Consider the following 13,469-nt stretch of genomic DNA (forward strand, 5'->3'; position numbering starts at 1 on the left):
GTGCAGTGGTCTGAATTTTAAAACAAATTGCTTTTATAATATCATCCTGTCCAATCCTATCCTACCATCAATCATCCAAAATGCTTTTTAAAAGAAGCTGTACCTGATTTTACCGTCTTCAAAACATAAAAAACAGAGCTAGTTCATTTTTAAAAAAAGTTTTCAGCGATCCAAAGTTACTCCTCACTTCCCTAATGCATTCTGAGTGTAGTTTTCCCCTCACAACTAGCAACTAGCAAGCTAACAATGCACCAGTGTTACTTCCTGGTTCGTGTATGATGATGATGATAGCACAAATTAATCTCATTTGACCAGCTGTATTAATAGTATCGTCTACTGTTCCTAGTCCTTTCCTTTTTTGGCTATTTTTATTCAAACTAGGTAAAAATGCTACTTTCTGGTTAAAAATTGTCAAAATGTATGAGCGTGTGCTGCCTCTAGTGGCCACTACAATTACAAGTACTTGGTGACATCAAGCAGGACTGATTAGAGCCAGGTAGCTGCAGGGGCGGAGTTTGAAGTGTGGATACTTGTTAGACCAATCACATTATTCCTTATACTCCCAGAACCCGCCCCTCCTCCCTGCTCATCCTCTTGTTTAGTCCTCGTGGTACTACCTAAATTTGCAGCTCTATTTGAAATGTGGTTGTGGGAGGAGTTTAAGCGTTTAATACCACTTAAATGTACTCTTTCTCTGTTTCTCTTACAGGTGTCGCTCTCCTCCCTGTGTCTCTGATGACCTCGGTCTGACCCTGTTTTGATGCGAGACGTGAAGTCATGTGACCACGCCCCTTCCTGTTCTGACACGCCCCCTGCACCCCCCCCGATGATGGAGCCCCCCCTCACCAGTCTGCCTCTGTCCCAGGACGCTCTGTTTTCCTGCCACAGACCACCTCACTTCGCCTCTGCTCCACCGGGGGCGCCCTACCCTCTGATGGCCCGGTGTAACAGCAGCACTCTGCTCACAAACCTGGGTCTGAGATACGGGCCGGGCCGACAGGGACCGCTTAGGGTGAGTAACAGGAGAGGAAGAAGGGCTAAAATTAACACACAACACATAACTATAAACTGGGATATATGTTTTCAAACCGTGAAAGGAGGAAGTCAGTATTATTTAGTCGTTTAGTCTGTTAATCAATTGGCATTTATTTGTTTAATCTGTTTTTGTATAAATACATTCCTAGTACTTTTTTCTGTGTATTTGTTTTTTTCATGAACTCCAGTGCAGGTGTAGTCTTGTGAGTGCAGTTTGGATCAGATACAGAGATGCGTAATAGTTTTGAGAGCTTTTGCCACACCCCTTTTTTAGTCGACCAATCGATCGGCAGGACATGTCTTTAGTCGACTACATCCCTAGACTCTAACTTGTCCTTAGCTCTAACAGACTTTCTTTGGCACATAGCTTGAGTTTTTCATATCAGAACAAATATTTTAAACAGCAAAGCGAAGCAGGGGTGGACTTCATTCCATCAAGAAAAGCGGGTACACCATTCTAACTGATGTCTGATTCTATATTTGATCCTCTCTTTCAGGGCCTGGTCCCTCCCTCTTGTGTCCACTCCGGCAGCAGACCGTACCGCAGCATGGAAAACCTAAACTGGAGCCCGATGATTGACCCAAACTTGTCTAACCACTATTACCGAAGCGTGGACAGCGAATTCATCCTACGCTACACCTCTACAAGCCACTGGTACGACGGCCCTCCAGATGGAACGCTATCCACCCCACATCCACTCAACCCCGAGACCCTAGCCTTGTACCCACGGCATTGTATTCCCCGGAAAGACGTCTCGCTACTTCCTCATTTTCTACTTCCCGGTGGCGTTGACGAATGGGACGCGAGGAAAGGATTGCGAGATAAACTCCGCCTCCAAAGTGCCCGCGCAGCAGGCGAACCAACTAAAGCCCTCCCGCTGCGACCTCAAGTAACCCCAAATGTTGAACAATATGGATCTACTAATGGAAAACCAACACGGATTACAAGTCACGAAGAAATTAAGCAAGAGGTTTTAAGGCGTTTAAAGCTTCGAAGGCAAAATAGTAGCCCAAATCTAGCTCTCACTAGCTCCCCCTGTAGCGCAAATATGGTTAAAACATCATTCACAACGGACAACATCGCTGGGAATAAAAGTAATTTGGTTTCGGAAAATCGTAGACCACCATTGGGGCGACTGCACATTCCAACTTTTGAGGAATTTAAGAAAATGCGACAAAAAGAAGCCACAGCTGGTTCTGCGGCTAATGACACAGCTAACAATGTAGCATCACAAGACAATGGGGATTTGCATGGACAAAACAAGACTGACCAACAAGCTAATTCCGATAGCAATATTGAAAAACAGTGCAGCCAAGATTTAGCGACTTTCGTAGGTAATGGTACAACACAGTTTTCCCCAATTCGGACTGTACCATCTCCGAGAGGACCGTTGCAAGTTTTAGCAAGCTCACCTCAGGACAGTACCAGCGTATTGGAGACAGGGGGCAGTATTAAACCCAGACGGAGCAGTTTGGACACGGTTGGATCGGTTCCTTTTCCTCCAAACAGAGAAAACATCGAGAGGCCTTCAAGTTGTTGTCCTGCATTGTTGTTGGAGGGGACAGAATTGTCTAAATACGGGGAAAAAATCTACAAAATGAAGGATGGACTCATTGGATCGGCGCTGCATCTGATCAAGAAAAGGTGAGACTTTATGAAAACTGGTTCGCAGACTATAAAGATGTACTAGATAACTTTTTTGGTGGAGAGTAGCTCAGTGTGAGTGTTACCATTTACCCTATCTCTACAGAGAGGTACTCCTTTGCCTAGAATGTCCCACAGTATAGCATTTAACTCATCTATCTCCATCGGGATTAGGCTGGTGTAGGTGAAAGGAGGTATAAGAAATAAGGTCCTTCCTCGTTTTTGAGTTTATGCTGATTTCATGACTGTCATTATGTTTCTATATACGGAGCATCACCAAGGTCAAATGTGTTGAATACAGTTATTGTATATGCACAAAGGATGACATCATCTCAAGAAGTTCATTGTAATCCTGGAATGAGCTTCTTTCTCTTTCCTCTCTTTCACCCTTATCTCTTTGCTTTCCATCTCTACCACATCATCCCCTTTTTCTTTCTCTCTATCTCGCTTCATTTCACTATTGAATCTTTACTTTCCCCGTCTCTGCCCCCGTCTTCCTCCCTTTCTCTCTCACTCCCCACTCTCCCTATCATCACCCCATTTACTCTCACTCTCTCTCTCTTTCACTCTTCCATCTTTCCTTCTCTCTCCATTCCCTTCGCCCTTCATTTCTCTCTCACCCCCCCTCTCAGTGTATTTATTCTCCCTCATTCTCGTTCTCTTTCTCTTTCTCTCACTCTCACTCTCAGATATTTCTTTCCCTTACTATGTGCCCCCTCTCCCCTCCTCCCTCTTCCCCTCCCACTCTCCTCACATCCCACTCTGCTCACATCCCACCATTTCACATCCTCCTTTCACTATATCCTCCGTCTCTCCTCTCACTTGCTCTCTCTCACACATCCTCTCTCCCTCCCAAGCTCCTCTCTTTCCTCTACTTTGTGCCCCCACCCCCTTCTCTCGCGCTCTCTCTCTCTCTCTCTCTCTCTCTCTCTCTCCCTCCCCCTCTCTCTCTTGTATTCCACAACTCCAGCTTCTATCCTTCATTCAGCTTTATTCAGTCCCAGGACAAACACTGGTCTGTTCTCACCACAGCTGTGTCAATGTCAACATTAGGTCCCTTACACAATACAATACAAAAGAAAACAACACTGCTTGAATGAACAGACTTATGGACCTGTCATGTGGTCTGTTGGACAATATATAATGCACAGCCCAAGTGTCGATACAGTTTAATTTGTATCTCAATTGCATCTGAACTCACAGAAAGCTGGACTGAATCAAAACAGGAGCCATACTGACCCAATTCTTTAAAGAAGAAGGCTTTAAAGAAGAGATGGGTCTAAACCAGGTCTAAACCAGGTCTAAACCAGGTCTAAACCAGGTCTAAACCAGGACTTTATTAGGAGGGCGTGGCATTTTAAGACAGGACTAAACCAGGAATAAACCAGATCTAAACCAAGACTAAACTAGGATTAAACCAGGTCTAAACCATGTCTTTATCAGTAGGGCGTGGCACTGTGGCAGACCTCTCTGCAGTAAATCAGATGATGGATGTCTTTAGCTCCTCACAGAACTAAACCAGTTCTAAATCAGGACTACCCAACCCAGGTCTAGACCTGGACTAAACCAGGACTAACTCAGGATTAACCTGGACTATCCTGTGACTAAACCAAATCCAAACCAAGTCTAAACCCAACCAGTATCTGAAAAATAAACTCACAGGATCCATACTAACCCAATTCTTTCCCAAAGGCTTTAAAGTACAGATGTAACCCGGCAATCAGGGTCTAAACCAGGTCTAAACCAGGACTAAACCAGGACTAAACCAGGTCTAAACCAGGTCTAAACCAGGTCTAAACCAGGGCTAAACCAGGTCTAAACTAGGACCAAAGAAAATACAGACATATATCAGTCTGATCCCCACGCTGGACTGAATGAAAACAGGATCCATACCAACTCATTTCTGCCCCAAAGGCTTGAAAGAACAGATCGAACTCAGTAATTAGGGTCTAAACCAGGTCTAAACCAGGACTTTATTGGGAGGGTGTTGCAGTCCGTGTTGCAGTAGATCAGATAATGGGTGATTTTAGCTCTTCACAAAACTAAACCAGGACTAAACTAGGAATAAACCACATCTAAACCAGGACTAAACTAGGATTAATCCAGGTCTAAACCAGGTCTAAATCAAATCTCAACCTGGTCTAAACCACGTCTTTATCAGGAGGGCGTGGCAGTGTGGCAGACCTCTCTGCAATAAATCAGATGGATGTCTTTAGAACTGAGTTAGTTCTGTGAGGAGCTAAACCAGAACTAAGTCAGATCTAAAACCAAGACTAAATCAGGTCCAACCCAGGTCTAGACTAGGACTAAACAAAGTCTAAACCAGGACTAAACCAGATCTAAACTGGTCTAAACCCAGTCTTTCTCAGGAGGGCGTAGCAGTGATCAGATGATGGATGTCTTTTGCTCCTCACAGAAGTGCTGGCTGTGCTGTTGTGTCTGATACACTGTGCTGCTGTCAGGGCTTCTCTGCTCACTCTACAAATGCAAAATAGACATGATGAAAACAATTAAATACATTGAATGAAGTAGAATTTTTCATTATCATTTTATATTTATAACTATGTCTGTTTTAAGTATAGATTATGCATACTGATTTCAAGTTTGCCCCCGTGTGCTGGTTTAGACCTGTGTCATAGACCTGGCTGGTTTAGTAATGTTTTGGGTTCTGAGTGTGGTCCAGATTTGGTACTGGTTTCTGACCTGGTTTAGTCCTGGTTTAGGGAGCATTCACACTTCACACTGGTTTTGGTTTGGTTTCGTTCTAGTCCTGGTTTAAACCTGGTCTAGTCCAGGTTTAGTTCTGTATTTAAAACTTTAATACGGTAATTGTGCAAATGTGAATGCAGAATTAGTGTAATAAGTTTGACCCTGGTTTTCTTAAAAGTATTCTCAGAATCAAATAATAATTTACACTCCAATTTACAACCAGATATTTGTATCCACAACAACAGCTTGCATTGTCCTATACAGCTTTGTCTTTGTTATCTCGCCTTGCCATGCTTCTGCTGGCCCCCTGAAAATACCTCACACTATCACATACTAGAGCCTATTACAGCCCATATATTTTTATTGGCCAAAAGAGAATCATGAGGAGGGGGAGGGAAGAGAGGAGACAAATATTATTACACGCTTGTAATCTGTAACTTTACTGCAAAACACCACTAAATCCTGCACAGTGTACTCATAGGTCCCATGTTACAGGACATAATAGAATACAATAGTAACAATGATTAATACAGGGGCTGGCAGCTTATGTACGTTTTATTATGTTGTTTAGGTAAAGGTGTGGTATCTTTTATATTGGATGCTTTATTTATAGAGCAATTTTGAATACAGTAACACATTGTTGAAATGTTACAGATGTACTGATTTTTACAGCCTCAAAAACGTAACATAAAACTAGCATGTACAAGTCCTGATTATCAAACAAAAAGTGCATAAGAGCTGCTTAGAGGATGCATGTTTTTAGTTCCTCACAGGACTAAACCAGGACTAAACCAGGACTAAACCAGGACTAAACCAGGACCAAACCAGGACTAAACCAGGTCTAAACCAGAACTAAACCAGGTCTAAACCAGGTCTAAACCAGGACTAAATCAGCACTAAACCAGGACTAAACCAGGACTCAAGAGCTCCTTATGCAACATATCCCTGCTTGCCTTTATTGTCTGGCAAATTCAGAACGATATGAATCTCTATACAAAATACAGATTTATATCAGTCCTTTCCATCTCAAGGCCAGCAAAACGTGATAGCACAATCAGATTGTTTTTTTTTCAGTGGCGCCTGTGAAACTAAGGAGTTCATTGGTCACCTATGATTTCCAAACAAAATCATTTCTCAACCTCTGCCACCTCAAATTCACAGAGTTTAGTGATAGTGTTTTTCAGTCTCCTGTGATTTTTTTCAATTATTTTTTCCAATATGGACAGATCATGCATGAACTATAATTGTCTAATTGACCTGTCAGTCACGTCCATCTAAACTTCAGAAGATTCTCTGGAGACAAGACTCACATCTTCATAAAGTATTGAAAAAGTTAGTATTATGGATCCCAGGCAAGGGCATTTAATAACTGAAAGAAAAAATAAAATATAGTAATGCATATAATAACAAATGCATTGCGAGGTTAGGTCACAGCAGGAAGAACACATTTACAGTCTCAAGTTTGTAAGTTCTGGCTAACAGTTTTTTTTTACCCTATTGTAATTAAATTCATAAACTTTTATTACAAACATTTAAACCTTCTTATTTTAAATGCTACCTACATATATTACTATTCGGGTCACGCAGCACGCCAGTCATTTTACTCCAGATGCCTTTCCTCAGGTCAATTTGCTTTCTGGAATTAAAAATAAAGGCTAAAAACTTTCCACTTGCATACTTGCTCTACATCAAATAAACCTCAAAAACAACAGCAGTACTCACTCCTCAGCAGACGCCAACAACATAAAAAAACACATGTTGATCAGTTTCTCTCTCCTCCCCTGCACTTTTAATTTAGAATATAAATTTTTCATGACTCCAGAATTCACTATATGCCCCCTCCTTAGGCTCTCTAATGCTTTTAAACTGTATTCATTAAACTTAATCATATTCTGTGTGATCCTGCAGCCTGAAGGTACATGCACAGTTTTTTCTGTGGTCTAGAGTGCAAACATAGCACTGTAGACTCTTATTGAACTAATATCCAAGATGGCGCCCCTGGGATGGATATAGGCCCATTGCATTAAAATCTGCTGCCCTCAGTTAATTGTATAGTGCTGTATAGAGTATAATGTGAGTTGATTGGAATGACTGTACATTAGGGAAGTAATCTAGAGTTGACTTGTTACTTTTAGATGGCGCATATGAGCAGGATGATTTTGTAAAGATATAATTGTGATTGGGATTAGATTGGCAATTTGTTTTAAAATGCAAGCCTCTGTATAATTTATGTATGTCTCTAGGAGTATTAACATTTGAGAGAAGACTTCTGGTGGGGTCTCTGCAACCTGCTGGCCTCACAGAGATGTCATTACTTTGGCTGGAATGTTCCACAGTATGACATTAATGTGGGACTGAACACATAAACTACAACCGCTTTTCAAATAAATCTGACAAACTGGGCAGTAACTTGAGGATTATACACTTCAAACTCCATCTTTTCTGTGTTTATGTTTTTTATACAGAAGAACCCAGTGAGAGCTCTTGGGCTCTTTTTTCATGGGTGCCCTGTTTAAAATATAATACAAGCAGAGAAACAAACACAACAAGTATATAAGTCCATGTTTTGCTTTTCCTTTGTTGCGAAGCCAAACAGCTAAAAGCCTCTTTCCCGTCTCAGATTTGGTGCAGCTTGTCCTCAGCCTTATGCAGTCATGTGATCTGGTATTAAATGGTCTGGTATCAATGATTAACAAGCAGGTGAGGTATACTGCCAGGTATTTGTAATCAGAAACACCTGGCTGTAATCAGGGCAGTCTTCTGTGATGTCACCAACTACAAGTAGTTCCCCGGCCACTGGAGGCAGCACATTTACCTAGTTTACACTAAAACTTCCAAAAAACCTAGGAACAGTAGATAATGCTATTAAAATGCCATATACACAGTTAAGTAGCAAAAAAAAGTGGATTTAGTGTTTAGTTCCACTTTAAATGTATCTGTGTCTTATTTGCCTGCACTCTGAACGTGACTGGGCTTGCCTCTCCACAGATCTGATGTAACTTGGTCTGGTAATGTCACCAGCTCGTTTTCAAAGGGATAGATTAGTTTAATGCCATGCTCTGGAACATTACAGGGGCTAAGCAATAACATCTCCATGGCAACAAGCAGGTGGCAGCCCTTCCACCAGAAAAGTTACATAGTGCAACTTTATGTGCCCTAATGAGATGCCACCAAATTAGAGGTTATGTATACACAATTCAACTGGCCAAAATTCAATTGGCACAATTTGGCAGAAGTGTGGTAGAATCTATATCAGAAAATATTTGTCTTTCTGAATACCATCAGATCTAAAACAGAACTACATTTGCCGTACTAGTTCTAAACAAGGATTAACCTAAAGAAATTAGGAATAAATTAATGGATTTATGACCACAGGTTGAGAACTACTGATCTATAGTGTCCAGTTAAGTCCTGGATGCAACACCACTGTCGCCCCCATCTGTCTGAAATAGAAACTACAACCTGCATGATTGAATGTCATTATATTGTTTCATTTCTCTTGCACAGTGACAGGTCTTGTATAGATCCATTGTGGTGATGTTTGAGTGAGTACGACAGTCCCAGTCTAATCTCATTGTTCATCAGATCACTGTGTTTCCTCATAGGACAAAGCAGATTATTACTCTCCATACATCAGCATTGGGCGTGACAGCTATTATTGGCTTTGACACTACGAAAGACTGGAAATCTATATTACAGCCACAAACCGCTTATAATTATGCCTTGCTTCTGTTTTTCTTTCAACCTGTCAGTTCAGAGTAGTAGGTTAAGTCTAGCCTCACATCCAAAAGGTTGCCAGTTTGATTCCCAAACAATATGGGTTTATCTAGTGTCCCCCATCATTACCGGATGTTTACAGAACTAGTTCATTTTAATCGGTTTGGGGTCCAAAGTTATTCCTCACATACTTTACACATTTCAAGCGTCCTTATTTTTCACAGTGATGAGTTTATAAGCTCTCAGAGTAGGGTTTTACTGTCATGATAATGCCAACAGCAACTGGCATGGGAACCATAGACTGTATATATAAATGGACGTAGCTAACCTGCTAGCCGCCGCATTCCAAATAGGAAATTATCATGAGCACGCTCCCATCTCTATCCACTCCAATTCACTTTACATTGAAAATTGTCACCCCTTTCTCTTTAACTGCTGCAGTGAGCCTCGTTATTTTGATCTTAAAATGTTTGTATTAACCCGCTCTACATTAGCCTGGTATTTTTATTTCACTATTGTGTCTGTAAATCAAATATGAACATTAAAAACAGACAAATCAGTATTAGAAATGGGTTGAATAGCAATGTTGCTAAATGCCCTCTATCATAGCAATGAAAACTTTTTAGCTTCTGTGCCTATTTTGAATTGGGGATGGTTCTTCATCACCATCAGTCACTGTCATGGCTCATGGGCAGGTACTGGATCTAGATCCCAGTGACACCTCCACTCAAGAAGGTGAAATCTCATGTGGAATTATTATGGATTTGAAAAACAAGACCAACAAGATGAGCCACCAATCTGCAGAGCCTGCCGAAAAAAAGATACGGCTCCGAGGGCAAACACCAGCAACTTACATGCACCATCCTGCACTTGAGCCGAAAATATCCATCATAAGTAATATACCATATTAAATAAACTATTGCATGTAGTTTGTGTTAGCTTCGATTTGTATGAATTCGTGTTTGTGTCGACTTTGCTATCACTAGGTTAGCTCTAGCTGAACAGCATTTTGCACAGGTGATTGCACAGCTTGTTAGCAGCGGTGCATGGTTTTACAGTAATAATGAATTAATCTGAATACCTATAACCTCCTAGGACCTGGTGTCCACATATGTGGACAACACATTTTGGGTTGTCTAGGTCACAATACCATTTTTTTCTAAGGTCCTGGTGTCCACATATGAGGACATTATACTGCCTTGGTTTAATAATTATCATGATAATATCGATATTCGCAATTATTTTGGTCACAATAATTGTGAGTCTGAATTGTAATATCGTCCCATCCCTAATAACCACTATCCTCCATGAGCTTCATTTGGCTGGAGCCCAACACTATGGGTGACGTCACACTCACTTAGCCCACTTCTTTATACAGTCTGTAATTGGAACGTGCACTTCCTGATTACTGCACAGTAAAGCGCCTCATAATTAAATGCAGACAGCACACAGCGGACAGATTTTGGCCTCAAGAGCTCAAGTAGTTGATTATATAATAGAATAAAAGCTGTTATAGTTTTCATGGACAATAATGTCTTCAGTTATGGACTCCTCTGTAATAGTAGCAGTAGTGGCTGTTGTTCAGTTCATACTGGTACTAAGATCAGTACTATGCCATACTATAGAAAAAGTCAGTGTCAGTCAGTCAGTGTTATGAAAGTAGTAGTAGGAGTAGTAGTAGAGGCTATGTATCTTTTATCATTGTTGGTGTTTTGATGGCTAGACACTTTCCCTGCTTGTTGGATGACTTATAAAACAGCACTTTGCACATTATTAAATGAGAGTTAATGTTGATGTAAGCAGCTCAGTACGATGGAGGCTGCAGTTTTTGGATGTGTGACAAAGTGATTTCTGTGGTCAGCACTGGACAGAGCTGGGCCAGAGAGTTATGTAAAAGCTCTTAGGTTAATCACAGTTAAAACGAGATGGTCATGCACGAGGAAGTAAAAGCAACAGGACGGAAGAGCGGGGAGAGTGGATAACATATTACAAAATACATATGAAAATCACACGTTTTAAAAATGCAATGTGGAACGTTTATGGTGGAAGGTCTGCATTCTACCTGAGATATTATTATTTTGCCTGGAGGATTCCACAGTATGGCATTATCATTATTTATCTCTATGAAGACAAGCAGGTGGCACCATCAAGCCTAGTTACAGGTCAGATCAGTGGAGAGGCATCCCTGTTCACAGTAAGAAAGAATTTTTTTTTTTTAAGTGTATCGTGTATAAAAAATCTATACCGAGACAGATTAATGTTTTACTAGGCCTGTCATGATAAATACTACATCGACTTCAATATATGAAAGACAGAACAATATATTTTTGGGGTCTGTATTTATCGTGCGTACAGTTTAAGATTTACACAATAAAAAGTTGAATAAATAACTTCTATGACTCATTACAGATTTATTGCAGCTAAAGATTTTTTTTAAAACAATATTGTACATTTAGAATAGTTTTTGTGGTTTAAATCTGTTCCTGAGTTATTGTATCAGTGGCTTTAAATTTAAATATTATCATTTAAATATTTATCGTCTATATTTACTTCAGCAATATATCAAACACGAAAATCTGTTATCGTGGCAGGCTTACATAATGCCCAACGTATACATCATTTTTCAGCGTTTTTGGTCGTGATTTGATTCTAGCATGGTCCTGGTTTAGTCCCAGTAAAAAAAAAAAAAACAAAAAACAAGCAATGAAGTTCCAACTGTTACGAGAATATTTGAGAGTAGATGTCTTTCATATTTGAGAGAGACATGCTACTAATTGTAAGGTTGTCTGATGTGCTGTATCGTCCTGTTCCAGACCGTCTCGCGTTCAAACAGAAAGTAGGAGGGACTGCTTCATCAGGCACGTTTCCATGTGGTGTGAACGCAGTTGTAGTTAGTACTTACCTCGGAGGTTAATGTACTGCAGCCTTAAAGGGTCTGTACCAGATTTACTTTTATTTTTTCCCATGCATTGAGCAAAATATGTCTTGCCCCAGTACAGATATATTGTGTAAACAGCTCCTGAGGTCAAAATAAGTCCGCTGCCTACTATCTGCATCTAATTATGAAGTATTTTGTTGTCCGATAATCAGGAAGTGTGCTGTTAGCATGTTGGTCATCGTTAGAAATAGTGTTACTGTGACGGCAAAACTCCGCTCTGGCTTCTGGCTTTACTGATTAGACTAAAATTAGTTCTGTTTTTAATGTTGTTTAAGACTATAAAAATCATAAACCCAGCACTCAAAGGTGAACGAGGTAAAATGTGATCACGATTCTCACTTTAAGCGGATCTTACAGAGTTTGACAGCCTGTAAAGACCTCATATCTTACACAGTGAAAGTGGTAGTTACATGTTTTATTTTCCCTTCTCTCTCTGAGCTGAAGCTGTTAGTTCATGGATTAGTTTTACTGGCCCCAGGTCTCGGTCCATAATGGAGCCTCCACTTTAGCACCAGACGCTAATGACTAAATATTGACTGTGATTCTGACGAGGGGAGGGGACACAACGGCAGTGGACTGAAGCTGCAGTGCTCAAACTCAAAGTGCCAAATAAGATAATATTTGGATTTCAAAGTACCACCGGATCTAAACCTATGCTTTATCAAAACTAAAATGAGACTAAAGAGCTAGTTTCATGGTGCTGTGTTTTATAATTTGATAAAGCTGGCGTTTATGTTTATATTTCCGGTAAAGTGAATTTGAAAAATCTATTGTAAGATTAAACATTATGCTGCATAAAATTAAACACAACTTAGGCAAATCCTTTACAATGTTACACCTGCAGGAGCTGTTCTCTACATCTCATCCAGCTTAATCCCCTTGTATTCATGTGGTTGCTTTGAAAGTCAAATTTCACTTTAAACCTGATTCGATGCAACTCCGCTGCCACCTCCCAATACTGAAAAAATACATGTCTAAAGTAGTGATTCACAATATCTTGAATAGTCCAATGAAAAGGGATTTATCATTTATAAAAACAATCTAATGTGACATGCCACGTGCTGTGCTTAATACATTTAAGGTTGAGCTATAACAGAGTCCGCCACCTGCTTGTTTCCATGGAGATGTTACTCTCTTGCCTGAAATGTCCCACTATATAGCATTAAATATATCTATCTTAAATGTATTCAATTACACACATTTACAGTCACATTTTTATACAGCGCTTTTCCACCTGCGAGATAATCAACGCACACATTCACATTCGTACATGAGCGTTTGCAGACACTGAGGACGAGGAGGGTTAAGTGTCTTGCCCAAGGACACAATGGCAGCATTCGTCTATGGGAGCTGGAATCGCGCCGCCAACCTGTGGGTCAACCGGTGATGTTTTATGTGGAGGACGGAGAGAATTGACCTGCCGGC

The 13,469-nt window shown here is 40.6% G+C and overlaps 1 protein-coding gene across 1 annotated transcript in view; it reads left to right on the plus strand.

Annotated features, from left to right (window-relative positions):
• Positions 1 to 927: 927 nt before the first annotated feature.
• The window catches only part of si:dkey-91i10.2 (uncharacterized protein LOC555224 homolog), a 30,627-nt gene continuing 18,085 nt past the window's right edge, over positions 928 to 13,469 (plus strand). Inside the window, exons 1-2 of the mRNA XM_055230384.1 lie at positions 928 to 1,012; positions 1,533 to 2,680. Of these exons, the coding sequence (XP_055086359.1) occupies positions 935 to 1,012; positions 1,533 to 2,680 (1,226 nt within the window). The 5' untranslated portion in view covers positions 928 to 934. The remainder of the gene's footprint in view (positions 1,013 to 1,532; positions 2,681 to 13,469) is intronic.

The sequence above is a fragment of the Periophthalmus magnuspinnatus genome, chromosome 21, assembly GCF_009829125.3.
Source record: "Periophthalmus magnuspinnatus isolate fPerMag1 chromosome 21, fPerMag1.2.pri, whole genome shotgun sequence".
Taxonomy (NCBI): domain Eukaryota; kingdom Metazoa; phylum Chordata; class Actinopteri; order Gobiiformes; family Gobiidae; genus Periophthalmus; species Periophthalmus magnuspinnatus.